Source organism: Sebastes umbrosus, chromosome 6 (genome assembly GCF_015220745.1).
Source record: "Sebastes umbrosus isolate fSebUmb1 chromosome 6, fSebUmb1.pri, whole genome shotgun sequence".
NCBI classification, from domain to species: Eukaryota; Metazoa; Chordata; class Actinopteri; order Perciformes; family Sebastidae; genus Sebastes; species Sebastes umbrosus.
In genome coordinates, this window is record NC_051274.1 from 34638246 (window position 1) to 34653245 (window position 15000).

Sequence of the window (15000 nt, forward strand, 5' to 3'; positions counted from 1 at the left end):
TGTCATGTCCATTTTCAAAGGGGTCCCTTGACCTCTGACCTCCAGATGTGTGAATGTAAATGGGTTCTATGGGTACCCACGAGTCTCCCCTTTACAGACATGCCCACTTTATGATCATCACATGCAGTTTGGGGCAAGTCATAGTCAAGTCAGCACACTGACACACTGACAGCTGTTGTTGCCTGTTGGGCTGCAGTTTGCCATGTTATGATTGGAGCATATTGTTTTATGCTAAATGCAGTACCTGTGAGGGTTTCTGGATCAATATCTGTCATTGATCTGTGTTGTTAATTGATTTACAATAATAAATATATACATACATTTGCATAAAACAGCTTATTTGTCCACTCCCATGTTGATAAGAGGATTAAATACCTAACAAATCTCCCTTTAAGGCACATCGCTAGTCGTTTTTATTTTTTATAAATAAAGTCTCTAAGAGGGTCTGAATCTCTGAATCTAGTGAGAAAGTCGCCATGATGGCAACACTGGTCCTTTATTATCGTTGGTCATCGCTCTGAAGAAAAGGGAAAGCGAGCCGGTTGTCTTTGTGACAGCGGCACGGACAGTAATACCACTTGGGAACGCTAGTTGTGTATTGCTACCTAAAATTTACATGATCATAATAGTTGCCGATAATCTCCCTTTAAGGTACATTTTAAACAGATACAAAATGTGCTTGATTAATCATGCAATTAGATTTTAGATAGAAAGTTATATAGATACTTTATTGATCCCGAAGGAGATTTAGGCATCCAGTATCTTAAACAACGCGTCCCAACACCAACACACCTTACAAAGAGATCAAACCGAATAGAAAAGTAGAAGTCGGGCGCCTGGGTTAGCTCAGTTGGTAGAGCGGGCGTCCATGTATCAAGGCTTGGTCCTGACCGCGGCGGCCCGGGTTCGAATCCGGCCTGTGGCCCTTTCCGCATCCACTCTCTCTCTCCCCCCTTTCAAGACTCTATCCACTGTCCTGTCATAAAAATGGAAAATGCCCCCAAAAATAGAACTTTAAAAAAAAAGAAAAGTAGAAGTCGTATCCAGAGGATAAAATAAGAGCTAAACCATATGTGCAGCAAAAAGGTTACAAGTTTAGAAGAAGTTTTAAAAAAAGAAGAAAAAGCAAACCACACAGACTGAACACTGGAGAGGATGCCACTCACGCCGGAAATTAAGTTAATTGAGATTAGATATTTGAATCGATTGACAGCCCTAAGATAAACATAATGTAACATAACCTCGAACCTTTAAAACCAAATGAAGTGTTAAACCTGTGGAGACAGTTTTGCTCTTTATGGAGGCAGATGTAGATGCAGATCTTATTACTTTATTCATCTTTTGTCACATTGTGGAGTTTAAGAGAAAGTGAATCAACCTGTCTGAGAGCTGTTGGATCTTCTTCTGCTCGGCTCTCAGCTGGCGACGCCGCCCTCTTCTGGTGAAATAGAGGAAGTGCAGCTTCCACAGAGTTATCTCTCTGCAGAGGGACGAAGCCGAGACGACTCTGTCTTGTCTCTTTTCATTCTTCTCTTTTACTGTTTCCTTCCTCTTTATCTTCGTTAGCGATCTGTCTGCAAAATATTGATTGTTTTTGCACAGATTGGGTTTAATCTGTCCGACTGTCCTCTGTGTCCTTCTACTATATACTGTCTATATATATAAATATATAGACAGTATATAGTGTATATACAGTATATAGTATATATACAGTGTAGTTAAAGCCTGGAGCTGGCTCACCATGCCACTTAGCTTCAGGTCTGAGTGCCACCGAAGGCTGTGAGTGACATTTGCCTTTGCTTTACCCCCTCCTTCCTACACACACACACACACACACACACACACACACACACACACACACACACACACACACGCTGCACAGCAACCCCCATCCACCCACACTGGCTATTTTCCACCCTTCCTCCTCCTCCTCTCCTCCTCTCCTCCTCTCTTTTGTGTCTTTGTGCCTCTCTTCCAGAATAAATATTCACACATTCAAACACTAGTTTATCGACCTCATATCCTCTTTAAACACCGTGAGACAATTTAAACAAGTAATGGAGGCCTACCTCGCCACTCTGGGACAAGTTTATTATTTGGTGAAACTTAGAGACGACATGACTTGAATGATTATAACAGAACATGTTTTACTGGTTTAATAATCAACTGTTAACATTGGATGTTAGTGTCGATCCGTCAGACTGAAGTTGTGTTTGTTTACAGCACTAGATAGATAGATAGATAGATATTTGCTCGTCTTTGGAGTCGTGAAACATCCTTTTTCTTGCCGTAGCGCCGTAGATGTAAAAGTGGCTGATGGTGTGCCGCTGTGGTTCAGCGGCATAAGTCGGTCCCTGGAGTGGTATACTGCTCCTGTTCCTCCACCCTTTACCGGTTCCTAACGGCAGGTTCAGCTGGAAAGTGGTCGGCCACTGTCAGACTGTCACACCAGCACTGGCTCCTGATGTGTTTTCTGTCTTTATTAACAGCACAGAACTAAGAGAAAGAAATACTCAACAGTAGGAGCCCAAATAAATCAAAACTGATGAATATTATTTGATTCACACACCAAGTTCACACCAGAGAGAGAATTATTCTGTTTTCTTTAACATAAAAATGCTGTTGGAGTGAACTTATTATTTTATTTTCACTCTTTTAAAGTCACCTTTAATGCAGGAAACAAAGTCTCTGAAGGGACGACCCCCAGACTCCCGCTTTTATTTTGAAATCCTCCCTATTTCTAAAGTCTCAAAGTTGGCGAGTATCTGTACACAAATCAAATAGATTACATTTTGCGACAATTTCACAAACTGCTGTGAGGGTGTGTTGTATCTCTGGGCCGTCAGTTAGTGAGGAAAAAAAACAGATAAATGTCTGCGACTGACGGTTAGTGTCCGGCAACGACTCGTTGTGAAGTATGAAATGCAGATTTCAGTGATTATATATTGTGGTGACCACAATTAAAGTGTGCAGCTCCGTCCGTCCAGATACCTCCGTCGTTATACCTCCATATTATACCTCCATCTTCTGGTCCGACAGTAGAAACACAGTTTGAACAACCCCTCTCTCCGTCTCTCTCAGATAGCCGAGACGTACGCCTTCCTGCCCAGAGAGGCGGTGACTCGTTTCCTGATGAGCTGTGGAGAGTGTCAGAAGAGGATGCACATCAGCACCGCCGGTCAGGACTACAAAGGTACGAACACAACGCTGCAGAGACCGTCCCGGTCAGGGATCATTCAGAGTCATGATGCTGCTGCTTCAATGCAGTTTTAGCTTTTCAGGCATAGCAATATATTTAATAAGGGCGGGAAAAAATGTATCTATTTATCATGATTTGTTTTTTTTTATAATTTTGAAATAGATTTTTTTTAATGCCAGAATGGATATATCTGCTTCATCTGAGTCTATGTGGAGGTAGAAGGAAGTTACCGCTTTTATTGTGGTAGTCTGAGTAACGTGACGTCATATCCGTTCCGTATCCGTCAACCAAAACAAACCTCAGAGAGTGTAAAACGTTGGAGGGTCAGCGTGGATACGACCTGCACCCTCCCATGTTAAATCCAGCGTGGTAAACACTACACATCCAGTAAAGGATGGAAACACTTTGGGTTTCACACATTGACAGGAAAAGCAGAGCTAGACAGAGCAGAGCTAAAGCTGCATGCTAACTCTGTCACGCGCAGGAAGCGTTATGGTATGGCGGTAACGTGGCGGTGGAGCCGGCCGTCGCTCTCGTCTCCGTGGTCAAATGGGCCGACGCTACGACTGTAGAGCACCCAGATACTGACATTTGTGTTCTCTGCATTGAAATGGCCCCGATGGAGCTGACCATGGATGGATAAAGAGAACGGAGCTGACGGGAGAGCTAGAGACCACCTTGGAGAAGTTAGAGGAAGTAGACACGTGGGACTACGTCCGCTTTTCAAAATAAGGCGTTAACAAAGGGAACTGTATATACAAAATACATCTATGGAAATCAGATTGATGGATTATATTCACCAGAAGTATAAAACATTACATGTCCCTTATAAATTAAAAAGAGAACAGCACTAATCTGTGAGGGAAATGTCTTTATTCTTTGATTTTTCTGGGTTGCTGGATAAAGTCAGAAATGTGAGATTTAACGATGTCCTCAATCATTCAACAGGAAATGTGTCAAAGTATCTCAGTTTGAGCTGCCATCCATTTTACATTCCTCCCCCTCCTCTCCTCTGCCAACCCCCCCATTAGAGATAGTTCATACAACTGCTGGCACCCTGAAGGCCCCATCCCTCCCATCCCTCCCTCATCCATCCCTCCCTCATCCCTCCCTCCTCCCCCTCCAGCTTGTCCATCTCTCTTATTCTCTCCTCCTTTATCCTTCCCTCTGAGCTTCCCAGCCTCCATCCTGCTTCCAGCTCTTCTTCTCCGTCCTCCTCTCCTCTGCGTTGCTTCAAGCTTCCTGTCCCGTCCCTGTATCCCTCGCCGCCTCCATCCTCCCTTTATCGCCTCCGTCCATCCCTCCATTCTAACCCTCGCTCGCTCACTTCCTCCCCACCTCCCCCCGGTTTCTCCTCCTCGTCCCTCATTAAACCGAGGAGTCATTGGAGTGTCCTGTCTCTCTCCTCAATTAGCCTAATTAATGGCTTTTAACAAAGAAAATGGCTCAGGAAACGAGCTCGTTCTCCACAGAGTCGAGGGGGGGAGTCTGAAGTACAGAGTATAAAGAAGAGAGAAAAAGAAATGTAGAAGAAGAAGAAGAAGAAGTATGAACAGAGAGTCTGAGAGAGGAGGAGATGAGGGGGGGAGTTCCCTTCAGTTTTTACATTTATCTAAAATCAGACTAAAACCTCAATGCTGTTGACACGGAGACAAACCTCTATGTGACAAACGTAAAAGCTGCCTATATATGTATGTATATATATATATATATATATATATATACATACATATATATTCACATTAAATTTTACACAAAAGTTCTTCCCTCAGACTCAGAAAAAAATTATTATATATATATATATATACTGTATATAATATATATACAGTATATATATATATACTGTGTTTATATATATATATGTATTTATATACAGTATATTTATATATATATATATATATATTTTTTTAAAAAAAAATTTCTGAGTCTGAGGGAAGAACTTTTGTGTAAAATTGAATATGAATGAACAGATATCAGCGGCCCTCACAGATAAGTGGTCTTTCTTTAATCTGGGCAGAAAAACAACCGAGTTTCAGCTATAAGCATTTTATAGTAATAATAATAATAATAATAATAATAATAATAATCTTTATTGTCCACGGCGTCACAGGTTGGTTAAAAACATCATAGTAAATAACAGTAGATACAATAAATAGCTCAACAGTAACGGACGCGGTCCCAGAGTGAACGGTGGTTATGAATTTAATAAAGTTATTGAATTTGGTATGAAAGACTTTTTGTAGATGTTGTTGGCTGCGGTGGATCTATAGTATAACGTCTTAGTGAGGACAGATCTATAAACTCTTTGAAAAGAGGACGAACGGGATCAGACACAATCTGTCCTTTTTGTTTCACCTGTGTTTTATATATTTATATATACAGTTTATATACAGTTTATATACAGTTAATATACACACACATCTCAGTTGTTGTTGTTCTTTCCTGATCATTTTACTGGCCGTGTTTGTGGTTGAGGAGAGTCGAGTTTTGTTCAATACCGTGTACACATATTAAGACGTTTGTCGTCAGTCTCTCAGACGTTCTCGCTTTATATCGTATGAATCTTAATTTCCTGATGAGATCAACGATGCGCTGCGTTGCTTTTTAAAAAGTGTTTTCTGCATCAGTTTGCTCCGACCAGAAGGAGGAAGAATTACAAAATGAAAAATGTAGAGATGATGACATAATAGATATTATTTAATAAGAAGATGAAATAAGCTGAGCAAACAATGACACACACACACACACACACACACACACACACACACACATACACACACACACACACACACACACACACACAGACACATACACACACACACACACACACACACAGTAATGACAACAGCCATGTGTGTGTGTGTGTGTGTGTGTGTGTGTTGTGCCATCACTGGGTGCCACTCAGAGAGAGAGCAGCTAATTGCCTTCCTTCCCTGTGGGGGTTTGGCCTCCCCCCCACATACACACACAAACACACACACACACACACACACACACACACACACACAACCTCAGCCCCCCCCCCTCTATAGTTACGATGAAGTGACTCCCACTAAAGTTCAGCTGTGAATTATTAAATGCAATTAATCAGCGTGGACCAGGGCCATGTTTAATTGACACAGGCAGCAGGCTCACTGTGTCGGTGTGGGTGTGTGTGTGTGTGTTTGTGTGTGTGTGTGTGTGTGTTTGTATGTGTGTGTGTGTGTGTGTGTGTGTGTGTGTGTGTGTGTGTGTGTGTGTGTGTGTGTGTGTGTTAGCGGCAGAGTTTTCTTTTTTTTTACGTAATAAAATGAAAAATCAACTTTTTTTTGTAACTTCGCAGCCCAGTGTTGCACTAATGGATCTACAGTATAATCAGACCTGGATACGCCGCCGCCGCTGCCGCCGCGCAGAGATTTAAAAAGTGGCAGACAAAAAAAAATACTTGTCTGTCACAGTGGCAGGAAGTGAAAAAAGGTTCAGTTCAGACCCTGAAGGAGAGTCTGAGGACAGACGGGGTTTTTAAAAGCCTTTGAGCCAAATTAGTGATTTTGTGGGTTTTATAAATAAAGTTGACTCGACTCAAAGTGTTTGATGTAGAAGGAAGTTAGAGGACATAACTCAACACCGACAGTCTGTTTATCTACAGCTTTATTTCCGTGTCACGATCTCGGTCGGGTGTTTCTGTAAACGTGTGACATTAACAAGCGAACAGGTTTATGTTGTTGTGCATAATTTACTGTGCAAAGGTTTTATGTGAGCTTTAGATTACAGATACATCCAACGTGCTATTGAGGAGGAACTTTACTTATCTTGACTCCATGTTTGTCCTCTCTTTATTTCACTCTACTCACCTTGATGCAGTGATGACAAGCTGCTGGCAACAGTTTAGTTACCCGTAAACGCCTGAGGTCGTGTCTGATTTAAAACACTCACATTATAACAGCCTTTGTCCTAAACCAGCGGTCAGCAACCTGCGTCTCTTCAGCTCCTCTCCAGTGGATTTATACACATGGAAATGAATAACTGTTCTTTGTTTACATTTTCATTTTTATTTATCATTGTTGTAGGTCTATGGTACGACGGTACGACGGAGTATTAGGGCCACATTGAGGAAAAAAATAAATCTGAGATTTAGAGAATAAAGTTGTAATATTATAAAGTAGTAATTTTATGTGTTATTTTCTTTTTTTCTCGTAAAGTTATGATTTTATTCTCGTAATATTACGACTATTTTTCTCGTAAAGTTATGAATTTTTTCTCGTAATATTCTGACTTTATTGTGTAAATCTCAGATGTTTTTTCCCTCAATGTGGCCCTAATACTCCGTAGTACATTGTCTCTTTGGCCCTCACTGCATTAGACTTATATACTATATACTTAGACTATAAACTGTGTTACCTTCATCACAATGATCACATGTTTTGCGGCTCCGGACAGATGTTTTTTTGGTTAAAATGACTCTCTTGATAGTAAAGGTTGCTGACCCCGTTTCCTGCTCACACAACACGACTACTCTCATTCTGTCTGACAGAAATATCCACATTCATCTGATTCTTTATTTAGTTTTGTTTAAAAAACATCTCTCGTCCGTCGCCCTGACCATCCTGACCAATCAGGGGTCCGGAGCCTCGTGTTGAACACCACGTGGCAGCTTAGTGTCAGTCAGTTATCACCGTCTGACGCCTCCTCTCCGGAGAATACACACTCTCTCTCTTTGTCCCGTCCTCGTACACGACTATCAATCACCGATCAATGATGACGCTCCTGTCTATTCTGCTAAGCCGTATTGATCTCTAATGCCCCGTATTCATGTCCACTCTGCGGACGCTCCAGATGTTAGACACGTCCTTTACGAGGTCAGTAGATAAATGAGAGGAGAGGCGGAGGAGGCGAGGGGAGTGTGGTTTAATAGTGAACATATAGAGACCTTTAGTTTATCATATAACTCAGCATCTCTTCACTCTGGTAAGTCAATTCTATTTATATAGCCCAATATTACAAACTACAAACTTTAACCTTCTGAATGCTCTAGGTCTCTAGTTTGATCCACCCATCCTCTGAATGCTCTAGGTCTCTAGTTTGATCCATCCATCCTCTGAAAGCTCTAGGTCTCTAGTTTGATCCATCCATCCTCTGAATGCTCTAGGTCTCTAGTTTGATCCATCCATCCTCTGAAAGCTCTAGGTCTCTAGTCTGATCCATCCATCCTCTGAATGCTCTAGGTCTCTAGTTTGTGGCTGTAAAGTTTCATGAGGCTGTGATTATCCTAGAGGTCAACACAGGTCATTTTATGCAGTGAGGTCAATGAAATGTCTCCTATGGGGACTAACATCACCACACATGAATCCAGTTGGGCTCATTGGATCCACCAGAGTCTCAGCTTTAAAATGAGACCCAATTTATGGACTTCAACACTGTTTAGGGACCCCAATAGTATAAAAAAAACTGCATGTGATTATCATAAAGTGGGCATGTCTGTAAAGGGGAGACTCGTGGGTACCCATAGAACCCATTTACATTCACATATCTGGAGGTCAGGGGTCAAGGGAACCCTTTGAACATGGACATGACAGTTTTTCCTCAACAAAATTTAGCCTAAGTTTGGAGCGTTATTTAACCTTCATGACAAACTAGTCTGAAATTCTTTCATTTGATATCTCTAACTTCACTCTCAGCCTCTGAAAGACAGTAAAGTCACCCGCGAGTCTCAGAGGGTTAACAGGGGAGAACTGGAAGAAACCTCAGGAAGAGAAACAGAGGAGGGTTACTCTCCCTGGATGGACGGACGGACGGACGAACGGACGGACGGACAGGAAATAGATGTCATGTGTACAAAACAACCAACATAATCAGAATTCCAATCGTCTGGAATGAGCTAGTTTTTTTTATTCTTTGAGGTAATGGAAGAATAAAGAACTATAACTGAAAGTGTAGGTTTGCATTTGAAGGCCTCATCAGAGTCAGACTGCTTCTCCTTGTGTTGCTCTAGAGGGTCCTCTAGTGTCGGCTCTCTGACAAGACACCGTGAGACACATCAGCTCTGACACAGAACACCAGCCGGCTGTCTGGCAGAACGGGGAGAGAAGATCATACATTCGGTTTAACTAGTGGAAGTTTGAAAAGCTTAAAATGTAAAAGTCATAAAGGGACATTATGAAAAGCTGAAATCCAGAAGATGATGATAAAATAAACATTCTTTCCAGAAAAAAAGTCCCATGTTAAAAGCAGTCCACAGGCTGATAGAGGAAACCCAGAAAGTCGCGTAAGGTCTCATTTTTACAACCTGTTCACGGGCTAAAAAAGGATTAAAACACGTTTATACGTGTAAAAAGTTCACATACAGTCCCTTTAAGGTACATTTCGTAACAGATTAATTAATGTAAATTCGGCATCACAGGTAGAAAAGGGGACAGATGGTCGTCACTGCCACTAAAGGTTTCTCCTCCTATCCTCTCCTTTCCTCTCTAGAGAACGACCGGCCGAGCTCTCTGGTGCTGGAGGTGATCGACTACAACATGCCTCTCACCACCACCTACATGAAACACATGAAGCTGCAGTGCATGAGCAACAACAAGGTACGTGAGGTGGCTGCGACACAGCGGCGTGTTAACTGAGAGTATGTGTTGTGTGTGTTTCTGTGCATCCTGAGAGTTTCCCTTCAGAGTGGATCGTACAGTAAATCTTGACAAACCGGCGCCGTCTTTAGTACACCGGAGTGTCGAGTAGAGGCGTGTAGGAGGAAACCAGGAGGCCTCGCTGGGAAGAAAAACTCCCACACAACAAAACACACCGTCTCGCAATTAAAACACTGTAATGAGGAAACATATATGTGAGTGTTTCAGTCTGACAGTCGTGGAGAGTTCAGCGGACCAAAACCATTTCTTCTCATTAAGCATGAGACGGTGTTGTTTGTGTATTTTTCTGATTATGCTTGATTCCAAAGATGTGAACAAAAGACCTGGAAGAGAAAAGGGTTTGACAGTTACGATGATCTGCAGTAAAACAAAGAATTTGGCACTTGTTGACACGACTGGACTGATGCTGTTGTTTTATTCGGGAGGAAAACCTCCATCATATTGATGCAAAATTCCAATATTTCAATGAATAAATCATTGCTCATAATTAGATCTGGTCTGCTTCCATCTTACCTACGGACCTACATCCTTCACAAAAGTAGGGGAAGTTACCATCTTTGCTCCCAGGACTTCATCCTGCTAACTGTTCCCAAAGTCCGTACTGAACTGGGAAAAAGGGCGTTCCAGTTTGCTGCTCCGTCTTCCTGCAATCAGTTACAAAATGACCTGAAACTTGGAGCGCTGGTCTCACTGAATGTCTTTAAAGTGCTTCTAAAAGATTTGCAAGCAAGCACATCTGGCTGCAGATGTTTTGAATGCTGATGAATGTTTTTTGATACCTCATGATTCTGTAATTTGCTCTTTGTCTTCGTTTTCAGTTTGTTTTATGTCTGCAACCGTGTAACTGTGCTGCTGCTGCCTGTCTTGGCCAGGACACTCTTGGAAAAGAGATTTTTAATCTCAATGAGTTTTAACTCCTGGTTGAATAAAGGTTAAATAAATAATTAGATGACAACGGGAGAGTGAACCAGGTAGAACAGGAAGAGAGAAACCAGAATAGATGGTTGGTGGAGGTCTAGTACATCTGGAGGGAAACGGTGTGTTAGAACAGCTGGAGGAGTTGTGAGGTGGCGAGGAAGATCAGCTTCTTCTTCTGGGCTCGGCTACGTACTTTAGCAGTGTGTGTGTGGGTGTGTGTGGGTGTGAGTGTGTGTGAGAGTGGGTGGGGGTGGTGATTGGTATTTTCCATATTGTTCCCACACACCACCACCAGCACCACCTCTCCACCCTGTACTGTACCACTGTGACTATCAGTACCACACACTCGCTGTCAGTCATATTCCCTGTGTGTGTGTGTGTGTGTGTGTGTGTGTCTAGATAACGGGTGGGCGAACAGAGGGTTGAGCTCGTTCCAATTAAGCCAGGCCCCTGAGCGTCGAGTTAATTAGCTGAGGAGAGAGAGAGACACTGAAGTGCCAATTTACACTGGAATGCCAATATATCTGCCTGTCTGTCTGTCCAACACACACACACACACACACACACACACACACACAAACACACACACACACACACACACACACACACACACACACACACACATACACACACACACACACAGAGCGCCACACCTGCAGCAGCCTCGGTGTCTGTGTGTTATTGTCTAACAGTTGTACCGGTCTATTTGGTGACACCACGTCAAAGCCGTTTCTAATTAGTTCACACTGACGTATTGACACGGTTCTCATTATCACCGTCACGTTGGAATCCAGCAACCAACTAAACCAACACGTTTCCTCTTTACGTGTTTTTCTCACTGAAAGCTGAAATAAAACGCTGAGAGTTCATCCCTTTAACTCGCCGTTGTTCGTTACTTGTAGTTTAATGACAGAGATGCTCAGAGTGTCTAAGATGTCCAATGTTGTAACATTAACAGAAGTGTTTTATATCTGTCAGTGACGACGTTTACCTGCACACAATATTCCAGTTATTGCCCTGATTCTGGAAAAGACAATATTCCCACCAAGCTATAAACTAAAATTAATATTCGACTAATATTCCCGTTTACATGCAGCTGTTCATATTCCAATTAACATAACTGGTGGAGGACTTGTTCGACCGTGCAAACACAGCATCCTTCTTTCAGGGCTGGCTTAAGGTGTAGGCCATATAGGCGGTCGCCTATGGCGCCACCTTCTGGGGGGACGATGGTCGCCCTCTAAAAAAACCCCAAAAGAATGCAGCTGGTCAGCCTCTATAAAAACAAAAACAAGTGGCCCTCGTCCGAGACCGACCGCAAATAACCAACACAACAGATAAACATTGGCCGCTGCCGTTGCATTTGCAGATCGGCCGATGTCAGTCAACGAGGCGAATATCGATGTTCGGCCGATACGTCGGTGCATTCCTGGTTGCTGCTGATTTCTTTTAGAAGTCAACTTTAGAGAAGCTCCATAATTTGTGCTGTTCATCCACCTTCCAACCTCCTCCACCTCCTCCACCTCCTCCTCCTCCTCCACCTCCACCTCCACCTCCACCTCCACCTTCATCCTCCTCCTCCTCCACCTCCACCTCCACCTCCACCTCCACCTTCATCCTCCTCCTCCTCCTCCACCTCCACCGAAACACTCCTACTGTATGAGATATATATCCGTCAGACCAGACTGTCTTTTCAATCCTGTAGTTACGGTGAAGTTTTAGCAGATAGTATAGAAAGTGTAGATGCATTTGTGTGTGTGTGTGTGTGTGTGTGTGTGTGCGTGTGTGTGTGTGTGGTGTGTGTGTGTGTGTGTGTGTGTGTGTGTGTGTGCGTGTGTGTGTGTGTGTGTGTGTGTGTGTGAGAGACTGCGCTGCAGAAAGATTATAGTGTTCGGCCCAGAGGAGCAAAAGTACAGACAGGAATAGAGGAACAATGACTCACTCACCTATAGAAATAAGGTAGGACATGAGGGAGCATTAGGTTCAGGCTGAGTGTGTGAGCAGGGAAGTTCAATAGCAGAGCACTCTGTGAAAAGAAGGTCTGAGTCTTTTGTCTGGCTTGTTGTTATGAGAGAGAACGAGAGAGGAGAGAAGGGCATCTGTACTTTTACTCCAGAGAGAAAGGAAAGACAGGAGAGGAGGATGAAGAGGAGGAAGAGGAAGATGTGCTGCATATCTGTGATGTGTGAATCCTCCACCGGCTCCATTAGCACTCATCCCAAGCCTCCGTTCATCTGCCCATCCCTTTATCTCTCCCTCCATCCGCCCCCCGTCCCAATTCAATAAGAGGAGGAAATTACCCAGGATGCTTCCTGGCAGGGGAGGGGGGGGGGGGGGGGGTTGCTGCAGACAATGTTGAAATGGGTGAGGAGAGGGGGATGAGAAGAAGGAGAGATGGCAGGGCGGTGGCTCTGTCTGTCTGGCTGAGGGGAGGAGGAAGATGGAGAGGAGGAGGAGGAGGAGGAGGAGGAGGAGGATGGAGAGGAGGAGGAGGAGGAGGAAGATGGAGGAGGAAGATGGAGGAGGAGGAGGAGGAGGAAGATTAAGAGGAGGAGGAGGAGGAGGAGGAAGATGGAGAGGAGGAGGAGTAGTATGTACTCGGCCGGGGTGAAAATAAAAATGAGAGATTTTGTAGGTGGTGTGGGAGGCGATGGGGGGAGAGGAGGCGATGGGGGGGAGAGGAGGCGATGGGGGGGAGAGGAGGCGATGGGGGGAGAGGAGGCGATGGGGGGGAGAGGAGGTGATGGGGGGAGAGGAGGCGATGGGGGGGAGAGGAGGCGATGGGGGGGAGAGGAGGTGATGGGGGGGAGAGGAGGCGATGGGGGGAGAGGAGGCGATGGGGGGAGAGGAATCAGAGAAGGAATTAAAAAAGGAGAATGAGGTGGTTCATTATCGTTTATGGTCTCCCCCCTCTCTCCCTCTCTCCCTCTCTCCCTCTCTCTGCCCATTATTCCAGCTTCCTCCGGAGGAAAGACATTTCATTATTTTTGGGAGGCGGGGTGTGTGTGTGTGTGTGTGTGTGTGTGTGTGTGTGTGTGTGTGTGTGTGTTGAGGTTGGGGGTTGGTTTATTATAATTACTAAAAGACTGTTCATACATTTGGAGATGAAAGGAACGGCCTCGAAGAAGTGACCGAAAGCTTTTTGTCCTCAGTTTGTCGGCTGTTTTCTCCTCTGAGACCCAAAATAGACCCGCTTTAGTCTGTTTTAGGGGGTTCAGGGGTCTTTAGGGGGAGATAGCAGGTAGATTTCACAAAGAAGTGGTGAAGTTAAGAACCTGAAGATTATTTGAGATGCAGCTCAAGTTCTTGTTCTAGTCATAAATCAGAAACAAACATGAATTAATTATTTTAAATGCCGCTGGTCGCCCTCTAAAAAAAACAAAAAAATGCCACTGAATTAATGTGCAATTAATCGAGATTAACTATTTTGATTGACAGCTCTAATTTGTTCTATATCATTTCTATCGTGATATATGCTAGGTCTGTATTAATTCTGTATTAATTCTCTATAATTTCATTCAAAACTTTTATGATCATTTTGCACTCTTAAAATGAGATAACACTCTTTGTCAAGTATTCACACAGGAATATACGAAAAAAGGCTTTAGACTATTTATTTATTTATTGAATTACCAGAAAACATGCTGTATCGTGATATATATCGTTATCAAGATATGAAATTACCTATATCATGATAGATAATAGACATTGTACGGCAGCTCGCCGCGGCCGCACTTCGCCGCTGCTCTGGTGTGAATTCGCCGTGAGGGAAAAATCCTGATCTGGTTTAATTCAGAAACAATCTGCAGCGACTTCAGACACAATTTATTAACATTTAACCCCAAACCACGTCTCTTCCTAACCGGCTTTTATTCAAATGATTCTGTACTATATAAACATAATCTCTAAGTTAGACTGGTTTAGAAGTTGTCTGTTTCCACATTAAGAAATGGATGTAAAAGATTGAACTAGCTTGGAAGCAGGTGAGAGTTTGAGCAAACCTCCACGACCAGAACTGGTTACTAATATTTCACCACCCAGCTGGTTCAGACCGCTCCGTGATGAACGGTGACCTGGTGGACAGTCTTCTGGTTCTTCACGGTGATGATAATGTTTAATACATAAATAAACTCTAAAACCAGTAAGAACGTGCGGTTCAGAGCTTCTAGACGAATACAAAGATCACAAAGTGCTGGTCAGTGTGTGTTTGCACCTGGGGGGGGGGGCGTGACCTTTAGCACATCTTATCCTCTCACCATCTGCCCC

The 15000-nt window shown here is 43.4% G+C and overlaps 1 protein-coding gene across 1 annotated transcript in view; it reads left to right on the top strand.

Annotated features, from left to right (window-relative positions):
• The window catches only part of LOC119490036 (nucleolar protein 4-like), a 155000-nt gene that overhangs the window by 28217 nt on the left and 111783 nt on the right, over positions 1–15000 (top strand). Inside the window, exons 3-4 of the mRNA XM_037773204.1 lie at positions 3082–3193; positions 9650–9756. Of these exons, the coding sequence (XP_037629132.1) occupies positions 3082–3193; positions 9650–9756 (219 nt within the window). The remainder of the gene's footprint in view (positions 1–3081; positions 3194–9649; positions 9757–15000) is intronic.